Source organism: Anabas testudineus, chromosome 4 (genome assembly GCF_900324465.2).
Source record: "Anabas testudineus chromosome 4, fAnaTes1.2, whole genome shotgun sequence".
In the NCBI taxonomy this organism is placed as follows: domain Eukaryota; kingdom Metazoa; phylum Chordata; class Actinopteri; order Anabantiformes; family Anabantidae; genus Anabas; species Anabas testudineus.
The window spans coordinates 8,456,800-8,476,505 of NC_046613.1; the positions used below are offsets into that span (position 1 = coordinate 8,456,800).

Below are 19,706 nucleotides of genomic sequence, written 5' to 3' on the forward strand. Positions count from 1 at the left end.
TTTACTTACAAAGGCTCACACAAAGAAAGTCACATAAAAAATTAAAATCTTGACTTGGAGTTTTACAGCAGACACCGTCCGCCACCTGCTGGATGCTCCGATCATCAGTCTCAGCAGGAGACTCCCTGAGTCGGGGCCAGGACCCACAGGGGTCACATCACACGGTGCGTCCCAGCTTGAAGAAATACAATTTAAAAAAGAACATTTACAAAACTAAATAATGACACGATTCAGTAGATTGAGGTCCGTCATCTCCTCCTGTGTTTGCTTTCCTCGTATCTCCTGCCGGGACTCGGAGTCTGGAGGTTTTGAGAAGCAGGAGCCGCCTTCAGGTTGTCCGCCGGCACCCAAGGTCGAGGGGAAGGCTGTTTGTTGACTATAGGACGAGTGTTCATATAGATGGCATCTGGTTCTGCTTTAAAAAGGAAATACAGGACAGACTTCAGTTGTGATGTCTCCTTAGAGATCATTTATCAGCTGCTTCCTGGGACCTGGTTTTACAGAACACTAATCCTATGTTGTTTGTTGTAGTCAAACCAGTCACATCTCAGAAAATCCTTCACCCCGTCAGTGGGACTAATAACTAAGATAAAAACTAGAATAAATGTTCGTCTAGCATTAATTATAAAATGCATTTTTTATGCTAAAAGTATAAAATGTGGCCCAAAGAAATCATAGAAAAATTCTGTGGTAACATAGATAAAACATAGATGGAAATCATTTTGACGAGTGTAAGATGTTCAACTGTTAAAAGCAGGGACAGTGTCATGATGTGCTGTATTACATAGTATTTAATGAATTGTTGATATTCTTTAAAATAAAATCCTATATACTATAATTGTTAATCATTAAATTACTCACACAGATGATAACTGCCCTTTGACCTATGAAACATTTCATGGCAGAACGTGTTTCATGATGAGTTCAGTAACAGGTTTGATATACAGACAAACAATTGGCTGAGAGAGACATAATATTTCTTTAAAGCGTAAAAGATGCACAGATACATAATCTACTCATAAACCGCAGGGAGGTTAAATAATTATTGCTTGTGTTGTTCTACCAAACAATGATGAAAATAATTACTTGTTACGTGTTTTCATGTGTTAAAATTTGTGCAGCACGTCCTACTCTCTGGCTTGATTGTAACAATTTTAACAGACCTCGGGTTGCACTGATGTCTCTGAGTTGTTTTAGCACATTTCCTGTGTTGCTTTTCACACAGACAATCTATATAAAGTGCAGTTGACAACACTTTATAGTCTTCCCACATCTGTTTGTGAACAATTATTGTTACCAACACATTTTTACCTATGTTCCAAAATTAAAACAGTCAGTTGGTTTCGGAAGTGACAACTGATGAGCACCATTATAAAACGGTCAAATGGTCAAAATGAATGCGCCGACATGTCAGGGTTTCATTTCCCACTGGTGCACAAACAATTCTGGACAATGCTATTTGATATTTTATAAAGCCAGTGGAAACACAACAATATAAAAATAATTTACAGCTACATTCACAGAAATCTTACTTTTTCTTTATGTCCCTATATTTATTTTAAACTCATTACAGTGTGTCACAGCTAAAATACACAAACACTATTCTCTCATTACTACAATTTAATGTAAAATAGAAACTACACTTGCTGTAAATCTGATATTTAACTTTAAAAAAAACTTCCCAAGCAATAAATCATTTTATATTTATAATATTTTGTGTATATTGTAGACTGCGATCATCCCCTGCAGACAAATCTTTACAGGTAGTCCCTCTGCTTACTTACACTTCTTCTTCTTACTTCTTCTTTCTGTCCACACGAGTGGCCTTTTGTCTGTCGGTCAAGTGTGGTGGAAATGTTATATCTACATAAAAATCAGTTCTGTCCTGTGGTGGAAACATGGGAACTGACAACTGATGTGCTACACGGGTAATCTAAACACAAGAACATATGGTATGTTGTGCTAAAATCTAGAATAAATAACGCGGCGTCCTCGTCCTCTCAAACAGTCTTTAAGAGACATGAAGTGCGTGGTGCTGTGTCGCAAGGATTCTTTTACTTCAGTAAATACCTGATATTGATTTTAATGCCCTGACCTCTGCCTGCACAATCTGGATTAAAAGCTTGATGTGTGCTTCTGCTTGAAACACAAAAAGAGAGTTTTAGTTGTCCTACACTGATAGTTTAGTCGATTGTCTCACGCTATGCTGTTGAACCACACAAACCTCTTGATTGCTCCATCTGCACTGGCCACAGCCTGGGCAGATGGAGCTGACTTCATTACCACAAACAACGTTACCTCTCACTTCTGTTCTCTCGCTCATAAACACAGGCTCACAAACACTGTTTGATCCTCACTTCTTCTGCTGAATGAAATGAATCAGTCTTCAGCTAGAGAAGATATGAACTGACTGGGCCTCCGGAGGTTTTTCTGGGAAATCGTTTGCCCTTTTGTCTCTTAGCCCCTCTTTTTTTTTGTGTGTGTGTAGTTTTCATCACAGTTCAGTCAGAACAAAACAGCCTATCTACAATCTACAGATGCTGTTTACTGCAGTATCTTTAAGTCAAGAGGACAATCAGTGGAAGACCAGTACCTCTGCTTTTGAGGCATCTCCTTCTAAGCAAGTTGCATATGACCAGCAGGACGATCAGGGTGAAAGCAGAAGCCCCCACTATGATCCACATCCACGACTTGAGAGGCAGGCTATGGTCATTCGGTAAGTCTGCTGTAAAAGGCAAAAACAGACTTTGTCTTGAGATGTGACCACACTTTTGTTTTTTTAATTCTATTCTAGTATAAAAGGAAGCACGTGTGCACACAGCAATCCAGATTTGTGGACAGATTAGCTAAAGTTAGTGCATTACTGTTTCTGAGCACTGGACACGCATTAACACACCGACACACACCTGGTATAAGCGTCACTACTGACAGGTACGTTGTGTTTTCCCTTATGTTGTTTGCTGTCATGGAAGAAGCAAAACAACACTTTAAGAAGCATTTATTAAGTCACAGCAAGACAGAATAACATCTAAACAAAATGGTTTGTAGGACACTTAGTAAGCAGGTTAGTAGCAAGCAGGCTTAAGTGTTTGATTATTTATGTGTCAGATAAAGTCATATTATAGGAAAAGACAGTTGTAATAATATAAAATGTGGCTAACATAGAATAGAATTAATTAATAAATATAAAATATATTAATAAAAATTATATTAATAAATGTAAAATGAAGAATTTATAATTATTTATCTGTTTGTATTTAAATTGTTTTATGTTATAAAATCATGTAACCAAGTAATACTTACCAGTAACATTTACGTATGTTACATTGCTGTTATAGCAAATATACACAGGAATCTCCACTGTGACTTTGCAAAAGTACCATCCACTGTTCTCGTATGAAACATTTGATAAAGAGAACGTTTCATTAATTTCTTGTCCTTCACCCCCCGAGTCCTGATTTGTCATTTTGCAGGGGTTGGATGTGGATGCAGTGTTATATGCTATATTCTTGTTTTTCAGATCCTGTGAGGGATTAAATGAAGGTCCAAACTGATTAAAATACCAAGACACCCGAGACCTGTTATTATTCTGTATCCTCAATCGGCATTGCAAGACAAGAGTGGACCCAACAGAGACATATGCTGTTTTCCGCTCTTCATTCAGAATCACAGGTCCTTGAGCCGATATCACCATGACTGCTACTGCCACTGTAGATAGATAGATAGATATTTAGATAGATAGATAGATATTTAGATAGATAGATAGACAGATAGATAGATAGATAGATAGATAGACAGATAAACAGATAGATAGATAAGTAATTGTTCAGCAATAGCGACAAATACAAACATAGCTCAGCAGTCTTACCTGCAAATATTACCGGAGTCGACTGTGTCAGCCACATTTTCATCTTGTTATGTGAGAGGTGGTCTTCTTCTGAAACTCATCCTGTCTCTGCTGCTGCACGTCTGACAGAGACAGACGCAAAAAACCTGTGTGTGTGTGGGTGGGAGGAGGGGTTTGATGGTTTTTCTGCACTGTGAGAATGAGTTACTTTGAGTGAAAGGCCCACATGTAAAGTGGAAGTTGTTTAATCTACTTGTAGATGGAAAACAACGTAGGCTTTCAAACAGACAAGAGAAATCGCTGACCAAACATAAATGCTGTCTTGTTTGACAGGCTTCTTTATCGAAACGCATCACAGCAACCTGCTACTGCTAAAAATGTACATCCTGTACACCTCTGCACATTCAGACTGCAAATTACTCTGTGATACCCGAGTGTGTTCTGACTTGCTGAATGATATCAAATAAAATAGGGCAAACAACGACAATGCAAGGGGTTTATGAAACCCCTGTGGGTTTTGGTGCAAGGGTGCTAAAACACATTTCACCATGTCCTCACCATGTCTTAGTAGAAAAGGAACGCTTGGCTTCCTGTGACAAGACACAACTAAGTACGATGCGGTGTAAGAACTTTCTGATTCAATCTCGGACCACAACTTTTCAAAATAATTGTAGAAAAGACAAAAAACTGATATAAGTGTTGTTTTATTTAAGAGAGTTTAGTTTCACAGTTAAACACTGTAAAAAGACAATGTATAATGTTTAATTCACTTCAGTCTGTTCATGACAGCAGGCGGTGAAGAAAAAAAAAAAAGAAAAAGGCCCATCACAAAACAGCTTAACAGGAGGTGAATGACTTCTGAAACCTCCACCTTATGATCTTCATTTTTACAAAGGGACCGAAAGTAGGTCCTATCTGTAATGTAAGCAGAGAAATAATGACAGATTCTTTGTTAAGTAGGACAGAAGTGCGTGAGTTGGTGTTCAAATATAACTCATCTACTCTATACTTTCAATTAAATTGACAATACTGTACATTTCCACTACACCTGTAACACAACAGGCGAGCCTACACAACTGGGTCTTAGGTTTCTGTTGTTTTCACAGCACTTGTGTGACGTGGAACCGTATTCAGCTGCCGAAACCAACCTGCACAACCTATATATCCATACTCTAGAACACAGTCATGTTGTTGTCACTCTCATCTCTACCAGCTGATGCCAACTATATTATTATGATTAAAATGAATAAAATAAAGTTATGTAATAAAGTACATGTAATGCGCTTTGAGGTAATCAGAAATTAACACTGACTGGCTGACAAACCACTGTACCACTACTGGAGGAATTACAATTAATTATTAATTATTATTAAATTGTAGTATTGCTTCTTTTACTTAGGTCTAAAGTAGGTAATAGACAATACTTAAAAACATAGTAATATAATTTTTTATGCATTTAAAATGTGATCAAGGATTGAGTGCTTCTCTGAGTGAAAAGCACTAATGGCTGCAATAATATGGAGTAAATATTCATATCATTGACACATCAAGGCATTTTATTCTTGGCTGATGTGGAGCTAGCTTGAACTCTTTCATAATTTGGTTTCAATAAAAAACAATCTGGTAATTATCCCCAAATTAAGTACAAGTTAAATATAATACTTGGGTAAATGTATTGTGGTATTTCATACCAAAGCTAACTAGTAAGATTAGAAGATTAGATAATTATATAAACCACACAATATATATCTTATCTTTTTCAAAACGTAAACATTAAATTACTGTTATCTCTGCTTTTGTCTTTTAGTTTACATTAATATTAATCAATAAATAATACGTCCTGCTCGAAATGAAGCCTCTCGTTGTTGTATTTACCATTTATTTTGTGCTTGAATGTGTCAGTCACTCTTCTCTTCTGCTTTTTTTTATCCTAATTTAGGTCGTTAAAAAATAAAGCAAAATAAAATAAAAGTCGCTTTTATTTATTTATTATTTATTTATTATTTTTCTTCACACGGTTTCTTCCGACGGTCACCGAAGGCAGCAAGGCGTGAACATCATTACCCAGAATTCTCCTCTCCCGCATGCGCTGTGTGCTCTTCGGCCCAAAGGCGTTGGTGTCCGTGTGAGGATGCGTTGCACTCCGGCAGCATCAGTACCAGCTCCGCGGTGGCAATAAACCAACAACCCGGGGACGGAGCAGAAATACCGGCGGTGTTTGCGGCTCCGGGGCAGCAGGGTGGCGAGATGGGAGACCAGAAGGTGAGCCGGGGCCGGAGAAACAGGTGTCTCCGATGGGGGGGGACGCCGCTTCAGGGCGTAGCGTACAAAGGAAGGAGGAGCAGGGGAACTAGGGAGTTTGTGGATGCGGCACAGGCTCGCATTTCACAGCCGTGTTATTTACTTTAATCGGCGTTTTTCCTGTTGAAGGTGAACGTGATTTTGTTTACGCCATCGACGACTTTGTTGTCGATGTATCGGGGAAACGGGGACGGTGGAGGGGCCTTGGCGCAGCTCCTTTCGCATCACCAAACATTACTCAGACCTCCAGTATGCAGGGGCTCGTCACTGTGGGATAGCAGCCACAGAGGCAATACAACGGGACGGGAAGCATTTCTATCCATCTATCGATACGTATAATCGGTCCAGTGTGTGTCCAGTCCCTGTGCAGTGGCTGTGGAGCTGCATTAGTAAATTATAAATGCGCATCCTTCCGCCCGTGAAGTGTCCTCCACCCTGTGCACCGAAGCTAGTCCGCACTGATCAAGTGTGAAGAGCAAATGTTTTAATCATGTTTAAAAAGCAGCTCAGAGCCTAAAGCTGCCTGTGTCCTCGACAAACACTGATTAACACGTCTCCAAACACCGAGGATGCACCAGTAAATGAAGTGATCCAAGTGTAGTGTGTTTAAAAAGGAAACCTGCAGTCTTCATTAATGCCACAGGTCTCCTGTTAGGGTTTACCTTCTCTGATTTATATGATCTGTTTTATTTGAGACATGACAAAAAAGACCTTTGGGTTTCAAAGGTTAAGTATGCAAATGTTAACATGTATTCTTTTCTTTAGGAGTCGCTGCGTAAGATCACCCACACACTGGCCATGAAGAATGAAGAGATTTCAAACTTCGTCTGTACCCTCAAACAGAACCTCGACAACTTGGAGGTACAAAAACGCACAAGGCTTTAAAACGGAGCACACACTTTATTAGTTTTACTTATGTTTTCAAGCAGCTTTTCCAGGTGCAAAAAAACACTTCCTGTTTTCACTTCATTACTTTATTCTGACACCAGGCGAACTCCAACCGAGTGCAGGAGGACCTGGAGTCTGAGTTCACCTCCCTGCACTCTGTTCTGGACGAGATGAAGGAAAACATGTTGACACGCATCAAACAGGAGAGAGCCAGCCGCACATATGAGCTGCAGGTAAGAAACGCTAATGAAGCGTGGACCTCTGATATTTGCAGATAGTATAAATCCTTGAGTGCATTTTGTGCACTCGAGGATCTAAATGTGATCTTGAACACTCTTTTTTTTTTTTTTCAAGATTACATTTAGTTTTAGCTTTTTTCACTAGATGAACAATTTGTGTAAGTTTTGAAGTCACCACATAGAAACCGCGCTTTAGCTGGAAACCAGGTCTGATAGAGAAAACTTAAAAGGTCGGCAACTTTGTTTTTCACTTTAGCGAAATCAGAGAAACAAATATTATTACATTATTCAAAAAATACATTTACAGACAGCCGGTGTCTGATGAAAGAAAAAAACAATTCTAATAATTAATCATTTTAATCATTTAAAAACACCAGATGTTCACCTGCTCCTTATTTCTCACTATCTGCTGGCTTTTAACTCTTTTCTGATATTGTATTGACTAAAACATTAACTAAAACAGTAATGAACAGATTTCAGCTTGTTAAAATGCTAAACATACATTTTAAACATAAAATAGTACATGTACATTATTAAAGCCTAATGTTTTGGGTAAATCAATACAAAAGAAGTCTCTAAATGCTTGGTCTTCATGTGAATGATGTGAATGAAATGTTGAATTATCAGTTCAGTGCAATAGATTCAGTAGGTCTCTTCTTTGATATCTGTTGTGTCTCAGTCTTGATTTTTGGTTCCTGCACCAGAAACGGTGCAGTCTTAGGACCAGACTGTGACTCTCAACTGATGCAGAGAGCATAACAGGGTTGTTATACTAAAGATGTTTGACTGGTGTTTCTCTCAGAGTCAGCTGAGTGCCTGCTCCAAAGCCCTGGAGAGTTCAGAGGAGCTGCTGGAGTTGGCCAATCAGACGCTCTGCTCCCGTGAGACGGATGGTTTCACTCAGGTAAGTGACCGCCTTACTCTGCTGCTGTCACTGCTGCTGCACTGTCCCCCCCCCCCCCGCTCGTTGTTTGTAACTGAATATTTAATGATCAGTGGTGAATTTCACTGTGGTGTCATACTACCAGTTATTTTAACACAGATACCTGCGACTTTGTTTGTGTTAAATGACAACATGATGGGCTCCAACTCAGTTCTCTCCTCGCTCCATATCTCTCTCCTTTTTCCTTTCCCTCTCTGCTTCTCCTCTCCAGGCGGCCAAAGACATTAAGGATAGGTATAGTACTCAGCCATCCATTACTTTGCCTTTGTCATAGCCTCCTGTAACCAGTGAGCCATTTCATAACGTAGCATGCATGCATTCAAACATGTAGCCACCACACCCGTTTCATAGACATTAAGCACAATGGAAAACTTTCCACTCGAGAGTTTTTTGTCTCTGTGTTTCCCTCTGTCTTCTAAAGTCTGTGCCATCCTGTGTCAGCCCCTCCCTGGATGAATGCTGCTCCCTCTTCAGCTCTGCCTTTTAACTGTGGTTCAGGGTGATGAGTGGTAGTACACAAGTGTAGTTAGTGGTTCTTTCTTAGTGAGCAGCACTAGAATCACCAGTTTTCCCCTTGTTGTTCAGTTAAATAATCGCCCGTGCTTGTTTCCACCCCGTGTGTTTGCGTCTCTCTGTGTGTCTCTTTGTCCGCAGCGTGACAATGGCTCCAGCCTTTCGTCTCTCCCTGAAAGCTAAAGCCAGTGACAACATGAGTCACTTGATGGTGGATTTCAGCCAAGAGAAGGAGATGCTGCAGGGGCTCAAGTTTCTCCCAGGTCTGCTCCACTTTTAACACAAACAGACACAGATGAGAACAAAAGTACTAAAGCACTTTTACTTTACTATTATTATTTCTGTGTCTTTTTTTAATACTTACATTCCACTTTTGCACTTTTTACTATAAATATATATGAATTCGAGTCTAGATTTTCACAATTATAGTGCAGCAATGTACTTAAATCATTCAGGATGAAGGTTGTAAAGCCCTTGCTGCACCAATTAGTTTGAGGAAAATCCTGACCTGCCTGGAAACGCATGGAGTAGCTCCACTTTGACTATTTATGATAGTAAAATGTTATTTGCATATGAATACTGTGATACTTGAAATTATATATTTTATGTAAAACACTATAAAATGTCTCTGCTGTCCTGTCGGACTGGCATTGATATGTTCCACTTATTAGTAGTTTATATAATAAGGAGGTTAAAGCCTACTTGTAACATGCGAACGGGGACACCTAAAGCAGTAAAACCACAGAGACTTGTCACCCAATTGTGCAGGTGTGAGTTTGGCTTTTTAACCTCTTTCGACAGCCTGTGTGGTTTTACAGCCCACGCTTTTACTGAAGGGCCTCGGCCTTGTTGCGAGAAGCCCACATTGAGCAGAAAAGCTTTGATAAAGCCCCCGAACAGCAGCTGCTCAGGACCAAACAGCAAACGTTAGATAGGTAGCTGCAACATGTATCAGCTGAAGAGTCTGATATTTCCTATCAGAAACTGCTGGAGACTAAAGTAAGACTAAAGAACCATTAACATGACTCCAAAACAATGAAAATTGTTAGCTAACCTAACAACTAACCACATATGCATCGGGGACATGTAAATCTGTCTGCCTTTAGTTCCTCTGCTCCCAGGTGCAGAAAAGCCAACAATGCATATCGTTTAATATTCTTTCTTCTCTTTTACATTCAGTTCCCGCCACTCCAGAGATCCAGGTGTCAGAGTGCCAGGTGTGTGATAACACAGTGACTATAATTTGGACCTTACCGGAACCCGACAGCAAGATCGACCACTATATACTTGAACATCGACGCACAAACCACGAGGGCCCACCGCGCATCAGAGAGGACTACCCCTGGATGGTGGTGGAGGGAATACGAGAGATGGAGCACACGCTCACAGGTGGGCAGGAGGGGTTGTGAGAAGACGTTTGGCATTTGAAGACAGAACTTTGAAGCTGACTCATATAGGGCTACTTGTGTTTTTATTCTCAGGTCTGCGCTTTGACACCCGATACATGACATTCAGGGTGAGGGCGTGTAACAAGGCCGTGGCAGGAGAGTTCTCGGAGCCAGTTACACTTGAAACCCATGGTGAGAACACAGAGCAGGCCTGTTGTGTAGAAAATACTATTCACAGTGTTTTAATGGCAGGTTTGTAAAGGTGCATTGTTACTTAAATATGAGCAAACATGCACAAAGTGTTTGAGGTTCTTTGCCCACAGAAATGTGAATATTGTGTTAAATGTAAGCTGTGCTAATAAAAAGCCTGCATCCTGTTCTATTTCCAGCCTTCACCTTCAAACTGGATGCTTCTTCGGCCCACCAGAACCTGAAGGTTGAAGAATTGAGTGTGGAGTGGGACAGTTGTGGAGGAAAGATCCAGGATATCCGCAAGGAGAAGAACCGAACCAACTCCCCGATGCACTCTCCAGCTAGGTTTGTATTAATATAAAATATCTTTAAACTGTACCTTTTCAACAGGAGCGTAAAAAACAAAACTGTTGTTATGGCTAAATGTTAGAAAATTGGATCTTTAAGAGTCTTTCTCACGTGTCTTCTCTGTAATTAGATCAGCCCTGATGTCGCCTAAGAGAGCGCCCACAGCGCGTCCAGGTAGAGACAGGTTTACGGCAGAGTCCTACACAGTGCTGGGTAAGAATACACACTGGTACCCAAAACCAAGGCACAAACACAGTTTTTTTAATGTTTAAAGTTGAACTCAATTCATGATTTTTATTTGACGAATGTCTTGTAAAATATGAATAATGTTTAGACACCTGAAATTTAATTCCAGTCACGTCCGTGAAGTCCGATTTACAAGCAAGAAATGTTATGTAGCCACATCTGTAAAGCTACATAATATTAACACACATCTCAAACATGAAACGAAGGAATGCAACGACTTTACTGAAACGTAGAATTCTGTTTTATGTTATATGGCAGCTGACACCATGATTGATGCTGGCCAGCATTACTGGGAGGTGAAGTTCGACAAGGAGAGCAAGGCCTTCGCCGTGGGCATAGCCCTGCGGAGCCTGGGACGGTTTGACCAGTTGGGAAAAAGCAGCGCTTCCTGGTGCATCCATCTGAACAACTGGCTGCAGCAGAGCCTCACAGCCAAGCACAACAACAAGGCTCGGACACTGGACTGTCCAATACCAAACAGTATTGGAGTCTACATCAACTATGATGAAGGTGAGCAGAAACACATCACTGATTACTAGTACAAAATGAAGCAACAGATCAAATATATAATAGAACAATGTTCTTTGCTTTAGTATTTGTTTGATCCTAAAGCACAATCTCAAGGCAGCACTTGCTATAATTTTACCTGTTTGTTGTGTCCAGGTGTTCTGTCTTTCTACAATGCCAAACCTAAGCAGCTGATGCACACCTTCAGAACTAAGTTCCAGCAGCCAGTTATACCAGCTTTCATGGTGAGAAATCTGATACACAACTGTTTATCTAGAGGAACGATCTGGGTGTCTGTCTTCAACCTTTTCATTTTTAAACTGGCTTGTGATGTGCTGCCCCCTGCAGGTGTGGAACGGCAGTTTCTCAGTAGTGACGGGTCTGCAGGTTCCCAGTGTGGTGCAAAGCGGCCAGAGAAAGAACAGCGGCACCAGCAGCTCCAACGCCAGTCTCACCTAGATCCATCCACTCCGCCAGCTGGACGTCTCCCAGCTCTGCCCAGCCTCACTTGCCACCGCAGGTCATCTCCTCTGCCCCGACTGCGGTCATAGCCATATCATGGAAGAGTTACATCACTGGTGTATGATGGTGTAGACTGTCTCTCATGTCTGTGTTGCATGACAGCAAAATAGTTTTGGGAACAAATGTGTCATCTGCGCTCGTTCAGTGACAGAATTCTTCAGATGTAAGACTTTGGCAGTCGTTGTTGCTTGGGACAAGTTAGGTAGTCTTACTAATTTTCCCCTCTCTACACATTAATTTAGCACCACTGCTGCTAGAGCAAACATTTAGCGCTGGCCGCTGCCCTTCCTTCCTTTCCATCACCAAAACTGTCAGGTGTTCTGTTGTGCAGCCAGCTGCAGGTGCAGGCTTAGGCCATGTCCTGTCTGCTCTCTCCCTGTGCCTTCCTTCTCATTTCCAAACCAAACGGGACAAATCGATCCGTAACAACATGCTAATATTTACCTGCAAGAATTGGTCTTTCTGTTTTAATGTGTCAGTGTCTGTAAACCTTGTAGTTTAGTGGTAATTATTACCTACTCAATCTGCCTCTATTCATCAGCCGACCAGTGTAACCAAAATAACAGCCTGCTTCTAGTCAATGCTACTCAACAGAATGTAGTTCATTATTAAATCAGGATTTATTCAACTCTACTTTGCAAGAAACTAATAGATCATGCAATGTGTATAACACATATTAGGGATGTTGTACTTGAATTCTTGTCAAGGCATGCAGACTGCATATCACTTCGTGGTCAGGTCACCCACTTTGTGTGCAGGTATCTGGGTCCTTTAGCCTTCCGCTGAGGTTGTGCTGTTTCTAACTTAGTCATTGTTTCATCAGGCTTCACAGTCAGACTCTGTACAGAAAATTAGTCAGAATTTTAACTTCCTGTAGTGAAGTTATAGAGACTTCAGATATGGCTTCATCATTTTGGAAGTGTACTCCATATATTTTATTCACCTGACTGCACCTTAATGCCTGTTTGTACAGTATGTATGTGTCTGTACCTAATAACACCACTTTATTTGCCGCAGAGGGATCCTCGTAGTAGTAGTGGGCTATCTATTGTCCAAATAGAACATATGCCTAGCCAGTATCCTCAGCTCACAATTTGTATTAGGCAAGTCTGGGAGCCCGGGTGGGAAAAGTGACAAACTCTGGAAACTGGTGATAGAAAGTCCATCTCCTATGTTCTTGCTTTTCTGTGTTGCTCCGTCTGTACACATCTTGAATAACTGTAGCCTGCAAATGCTTTAAAGAAGCGTCCAGCTGAGAATTGCATTAACTTTATTTCACATGCTCACAATTTATTGTAAATAGTTTTAATTTTTACCACTATAATGTATCAGTCATTGAGGTAATAAAGGAGTGAGAGCACTTTGTTCACAGATTTTTGCTTCAGATAGAAATACAAGTAAGAACAAAAGTCAGTTGTATAAAAACAAACAAAACAAAACAAAAAAAAAAACTATTCACATGCAGGAGGTAGAGTAAAAGTATAGAATAGAGTCAAATGTATTTCTTCTTCACTTTCATCAAGGGTTCACCTCTATTAAAACAGGCAGTAATACATTATGTACAATTCATAACACATCTAAGACATGAGGAAAAAAATATATTAAAAGCTCTGGTTACACATAAAAACACTGGCTGATACAATCTGATTCGGAAAACGTGCAAAATGTACAAGAGAAACATGGATAATGTGACACGTACACACTCCTCTTTACAGTCTGTTCATTTGCTAACAAGTGTCCAAGAAGGGCAGATCAATAACGTGTTAATCTTCCTTGCTGACAATCAGCCGATGAGGAGGAGGAGTTGATCGAGCCACGATACAAAGGCGGAAAAAGAGTCTGTTTGTGTGGCAACAGCTGAGCTTTACTCGTGTGTTGGGTCACATTGCAGGGACAGACTGGGCAGCGGCTCTGTCAGCTGCTGGGACGCATCTTCACAGACGGTTCTGGCGTTAAAAAGCTCACACCAGCAGAGGATCCTCTTGACTTTTTGTCTTTTTTTCCAACTTTTGTTTCAGCTCTGTTATTGCTGCAAGAGGAACTAGAGCAAATCAGAAAATAGGCTTTATATTATTAAATATACACTATGGGAATAAAGTAAAATGACCAACAGTATTAATTCCACAGAAGCTAAAGCAGACGTGGACTTACTCAGTCTCATAGGACCCATGTTGGTGGCCGTCTTTGGATCACTGTTTGTGGAGGAGTTAGGGGAGTGGGTAAATTTTCGAGGAGCAGCAGTTGGAGGCATGATTGCTATCCTGACTGTTGAAGGTTTCTTCTCTACTTCTAAAGGACATAAAAAAAACAACAACAACAACAACAATTTGAGTCATTCAGCCAGTAATGGGTGTAATCTGAGATGGAAAGATGAGATGGAGAAACCTACGTGACGGCGGAACAGCTGAGGAATCTGTGTTGTCTTCTTTCTCTTCCACTGAACACACATGTTAAGTAACATGGAACAAATGAAGTTAGACTCGTTTATGGTGGTAAAACGGGCGAACAAGTGACAGGAATGAGAGATTGACTGAGACTGAATGGCAGAAGTGTGTATACTCACATGTGTCATTGAGATAAAAACACTCTTCTTCAACCAGTACTTTTTCAGGAGTTGGTACCATTGGAGCAACTGCACAACCAGACAGTAAAGTTTAGAGTGATGTTTTCCTGTGACTGTGTTTATCTCCTGTATGTATTTCTATATTAATAGTCAAAGTACCTGGTTTAGGAGGTACACTTGGTGGGACAACTTTTGAAATTGTCTCTTGAATACTCATCTCTCCATTTTCCTTATCAGACCGAATAAAAGCTGTAAAATAATTAAATAAAATGAATAAATAAAAAGCCAGATCATTAGATTGCATATAAGCATAATTACAGAAGAATAAGTGAATGGATGTAAATGTGAGATGAAAATGCCTCCATCTGTGTACATACAGATGCTTTTCTCATACGGCTCCTCAATGATGAGAGGAATCAGAACTCCATCCGTTTTTTCCACCAAGTAGCTGATCACATCATGCAGTGTGCTACAGGAGACCTGTAGAATTAAATACAGGCTTTGTTCTTACACTGAAATTGATATTGTCTTTGAAAACAAAGACTACAGAGAGCAGAACTGAAGTGAAGAAATCCTTTTATACTTACGGGATTTTCCACATCAATGTAAAAGCCACCGTCATGCCTACGGGTCACACGGTAGTGTCTGAATACAGCGCTAACAGACAAAAGGAAAACACATCAACAGACCAGGTGTTTTTACTTTTTAACTGGCAGAAATACCAATATACTGACTGTGACCATGCAGAAAGACTGTGTCTCAGCATGCGAGTGTGTGAGTGTGTGTGTGTGAGTGTGTGTGTGTGCCTGTACCAGTCATGGTCCTGTCTGGTGGAGACAGCGAAGGAGTCTCCGTTTCTTCCAGGCCTCAGCAGCATGTTTCCCTTCTTGGCCTCTCTCTCAAGCAGCAGCTCGGCCTCCAGACGGGACACACTGTGGTAACAACTGCAGGAAGCCGGGAAACACAGCGATCAGCCTACGAACAATCTATCTCATCTAAAGCTGAGTTCACTTACAGAGCTTTGGAGCAGAGCATGTTAAATGAAGACAACTGCTGCATGCTCTGATAACACTCACCGACTGATAAATCAAAAAATTTAACTAATCTGCATAGAATAAAATTAAAAAGAAATTAAAAAAAACTCCTCGCACCTTTTGTCTGAATTCTGTCAATGTGGATCTTTCACCACCACAGCACGTAATACTGTAAAACATTCAAGGACTCCAGGAAAATTTCCTTGAGAAATGTTCCTCTCAAACAGCGCCCACAGTCAATACTCACGCTGGCATGTCTGGTTTGAGGCTGACGTAGAGACCGGCAGATTGTTTTTTTATTCTTTCCTTTTCCATTTCTACGGCCTCTTTCAGCATGTGCACCTGGCCTGGCAGTAGGTTCAGGTAGGATGGTACAGACAGCTGCAGGGAGACACCGTTTCTGTTTTATTTCATTTAAATTATTATTTTAAATTGTTGTGCAAGGGCTGTAATTATCTTTCAGGGTCCTATTGATCTCAAACTGTAGTAATTGTCAACATGATATCATCCCTTATTGTTCTATTAAATAACAGACAAGTTGCACATCACCAACCTGAGCCACCGAGTAAACAAAGCCCTTCCACAGCTCGCGAGCCTCTGCATTGGGAGCCTGCAGGGACAATGGAGCAGAGAGAAAACTGTGAGAAAAAAACAGAAATAACTTGGACAAAATGAGAATGACTTGGACACTTTTTACACGTTTTCTCACAGTTAATTTGATATTTTCATCCTTCATGTGGAGGTTGAGCCTGGCTGCATCCAAGTTATGATCCTGGCTGCAGTCGTCAGTTATTGAGACGAATCCACTGAGATCCAGTTTCTCTACATACTGATGTAACACACACACGATTAAAAAGTCAAACTTGATCGTGTTTTTTTTGTTTGTTTTTTTTATTAATAATCATCCAAATTTGTGTCATAACTACATCAGTAACTTACATCAATGTCTCTCTTCTCATTGAAGAAGAAAAGTGCGTTTCCACACAGGCAGGTCCAGAGTTTCCTGGATGCCTACAAGAACCCACACAGAAAACATACTGACTGAAAGCACAGCAGACAAGGGAGGAAGAAAAATGCAGACAAAGAGATGAATAACAAAAAGAGAAATAAATAAAATGTGTCAGTTTCTATGTGCTGACCTCAATACAAGGAATAAAAAAAAAAAAAGGAAGAATGAATTGACTGTAAATGTTACACAACATGTACTGGAACACAACAAGGAAATCCTGTAAGTAGGGCACACACGATCCATGTAGGTGACATTGTTCATTTTGACTTAATGAGTCAAGTGTCTGTAACCACAACAGACCAGTGAGTGATACTGAAACTATTTTATCCTGGAAGTTTTTGGACCTGAGAGGAATCTGTGGCTTGTTAAGTAATCTATGCCACCAGATTAATTAGTTTGTGGGAGTTGCGCATGAGTCAGAGTTTGTGATCACAACTGTCCGCTTCGGGTAAAAGGTTGTGCCAGTGCTGTGTGTTAAAAGCGTCAGCGTAAAAATATTCAAACACTGAACTGTAAAACAGGTTTGCATGGGGGGTAAAATGTTTCCCATGTGATTTCACATGCTTATATCCAGTGTGTACAGTCAGTCTCTTATCAGTCTGGGCCTTGACAAAACAGCCCTAAGGATTTATTATTTGCAAAGCCTGCCCAGCCAGTTTACATCTTTACCTTTCTGTCAGTTTCTGCCTTGCTCTAATCTTTATGGCACAAAGAGCAGAAAGGCCGTCAGACCAGTTTGGGAAATTGAAGTCTTGCTCACCATCTGCTGATAAACTCATAGCCAAAGTCCACATGACTTACAAGGAACTACATAATAACAAGCTGCTCCACCCACACAAGCAGGCACTTAACCCTGGTTGTTCTCTTAGACTGTGTTGTTATTAAAGAAGTTTTTTAATATGAGGCGAAAGCTGATACACTATAGATGAATGAAGGAACAAAGGAAAACTGTTCCTTAAACAAATCAACTATCTCGAATAGTGAGGACATGTACAGCAGGTTTTAATTTAAACAAACTAAGTTGACAAGTATATTCTGCACATGGCTAAAATGTGAGATGTGAAATGATTTTTTTCAATGAATCAATCAGTTTATAGAAAAACATTCTGCAGCCACTGTGTTAACCAATTAATCATTGAAGTCGTTTTTCAAGCAACGACAGGTTTTCTAGGTCCAGAGTTTCAAATAAGAGGAATTGAATGCGTGATGGTAATATTCAGTAGTATATCTCATTTCATTATCTTCATAATGTTGACAAAACAAGAAATCTGTAGACATCACATCACCAGTTGAGTTTTTGCTTTCGTGTAAGAATCCTCCATTTGTAGAAACCACTACCTTGCAGACCGCTCTAGTTCGTTCAGGTGATCTGAAGAGATTTATCCTGACCTGTTGATCTGTGCCTTCCTTTTTAAAGATCCATAGTGCCCTGGAACAATCTCCCACTTTAACACCACTAAAATTTGCCTGTTTGTCTCAGTAATTAAAGTCACAGTTGCTGTTGCTCCACATACTCAACTAGTCTAATCAAGGGGTGTTTTATTGATCCTTTAATCAGGACTTGCATTAGACTAACGTTTACTGATAATGAGTCTGTGTTCACCAGTGTAGATATTACATTAAAAACAGGGTTTCTAGTTATTTTATAAGAGAGAGATTGACACAAAACTCAGCTTTTCTTCCAGGAAGGTAACTTAACAGACTCATGCAGTAATCAGCAGGCTTGTGCAGGTCGTTTCACCAAGCTGCAAAAATCTCCAATCACTTACTTTATCTTTGAACGACCTCTTCTCCAAGTATCCTTCATAGTAACACGTTGGCAGCTGGTTCCTCTGTCGCCCTGCTCGCTTTGCCATCGCGGCTGTAAATGTTCACTGTTAATCCGAGCTTGTGAACTTTATTTCCACTCAGTGTCTCAGCTGTTTGTGTTTGGTCTGGTCCTAAAGAAGGAACCTGTCCCAGCACTACCTGACTGCTGATTGGTCGGAGTGCGGAGGTTGGGGGCGGGTCTTCACAGGTGACTGTGACGTCGACCTGTTGCTTATAAACGGAAATCACCTGTTTGGAAATAAGCATGCTCCATGTTAACAGCACTTCTCCTTTTTTTTTCAGCACAGCTTTTTTTTTAAAATAATGCATTTGTTATTTTTTGTTGACAGAAGCCTTTTGTCCAAGGTGATAACTGTTGATGTCACCACCTTTATACAGTGTGGAAACTTCACTGCTTCACATCCAGCTGTCCTGCTGTGTGAAGTCAACAGAGTTTGGTGCATGTGATTAAGGGGGAAACCAAAAGGAAGCATGTATGGAAATAAGTAGAGATCATGGCCCCCTCTGCTGGTTCTGGAGGAATTTGTTGTCCTTGTTGTTGAAGACACTCTGATCTGTCCAGTCATTACAACAGACAATTGTTTTCTTCCTTTGCAGCAGATGTTTTTTGTTTTGTTTTTTTCTGTGTGTGTCCTGAATCATAAGTTTCATAATCTGCTGTGTCTGACTGTGACAAAGGGAGCTTATTGAAGGTGCTACATAGATCAAGTTGTATTTGAGATACATAAATCTCTTCGGTATGTCTCAGGAGGGGTTAAAGTTATATAGTTTATATGTTTTCTCCAATGCAGGTTCCTGCTACACAGTGATTTGTGATGATTAATAATGTAGACAAGCTTAAACTGTCCACCACACCTTCCTGGCCATAACTGCAGTGTCTATGGATGGAGCTCCACACAAAAGTGGGTTAGCATTATGGCACAGGAGATGTAATTGTGGGTGGTATAGTGCGTCATAATAGTTAGTTTTACATTTTACAGCACCCCAGTCATGACATTGGCAAATACATCTTAACATAGCAGAGATATGATGTGCCATAACAATCCTAGATTGTCAAGATCAAATAAAGTGGGCTTCTATCTGTATTGTTGATTATCATTATTATCTAGGATTTGTTGAGGATGAATCATATCTGTCAGTAAGTCAGCTTCTTTTTTTTTTTTACCTATAGAACTTTTAAGACTTCTGACCCGTGTTGGTTTAGTTAAGCATCAAACCTTATTCTTGACCTTGGATACAGTACTTAAGCAGTAGTGCTAATTGGGGGTTAGTTACCACTACTATTTGCACACCATTCAGGCTCAAGCAAACAGGCTGGACCTTGAGTTGTTTTGTC

The 19,706-nt window shown here is 40.3% G+C and overlaps 2 protein-coding genes and 1 long non-coding RNA gene across 4 annotated transcripts; 1 reads left to right on the forward strand and 2 right to left on the reverse strand.

Moving 5' to 3' along the window:
• Nucleotides 1-2,633: 2,633 nt before the first annotated feature.
• LOC113152810 lies at nucleotides 2,634-5,730 on the reverse strand. Its single transcript, XR_003297918.1, has 4 exons — nucleotides 3,869-5,730; nucleotides 3,304-3,708; nucleotides 2,907-2,960; nucleotides 2,634-2,725 (listed from the first exon to the last, which is right to left on the reverse strand). It is a non-coding gene; the product is annotated as an uncharacterized LOC113152810 (long non-coding RNA).
• A 148-nt stretch (nucleotides 5,731-5,878) lies between these two features.
• On the forward strand, nucleotides 5,879-13,373 carry fsd1 (fibronectin type III and SPRY domain containing 1). Its single transcript, XM_026345907.1, has 13 exons — nucleotides 5,879-6,109; nucleotides 6,914-7,009; nucleotides 7,138-7,269; nucleotides 8,078-8,179; nucleotides 8,430-8,452; nucleotides 8,873-8,994; nucleotides 9,911-10,120; nucleotides 10,213-10,311; nucleotides 10,509-10,656; nucleotides 10,790-10,872; nucleotides 11,164-11,415; nucleotides 11,569-11,657; nucleotides 11,761-13,373. The coding sequence occupies exons 1-13, from the start codon at nucleotides 6,095-6,097 to the stop codon at nucleotides 11,869-11,871; spliced, it is 1,482 nt and encodes a 493-aa protein (XP_026201692.1). The 5' UTR covers nucleotides 5,879-6,094; the 3' UTR covers nucleotides 11,872-13,373.
• On the reverse strand, nucleotides 13,188-18,473 carry LOC113152580 (signal-transducing adaptor protein 2-like). Of its 2 annotated transcripts, none has more exons than XM_026345909.1 (13): nucleotides 18,310-18,473; nucleotides 16,471-16,542; nucleotides 16,241-16,360; nucleotides 16,085-16,141; nucleotides 15,779-15,912; nucleotides 15,310-15,441; nucleotides 15,085-15,154; nucleotides 14,875-14,977; nucleotides 14,657-14,746; nucleotides 14,498-14,566; nucleotides 14,324-14,371; nucleotides 14,086-14,223; nucleotides 13,188-13,963 (listed from the first exon to the last, which is right to left on the reverse strand). In XM_026345909.1, exons 1-13 carry the CDS (start codon nucleotides 18,394-18,396, stop codon nucleotides 13,896-13,898), a joined length of 1,188 nt encoding a protein of 395 aa, XP_026201694.1. In that variant the 5' UTR covers nucleotides 18,397-18,473; the 3' UTR covers nucleotides 13,188-13,895. The 2 variants fall into 2 exon arrangements, with proteins under 2 accessions (XP_026201694.1, XP_026201693.1); XM_026345908.1 differs by having other exon boundaries at nucleotides 13,188-13,975.
• Between the last annotated feature and the right edge of the window lie 1,233 nt (nucleotides 18,474-19,706).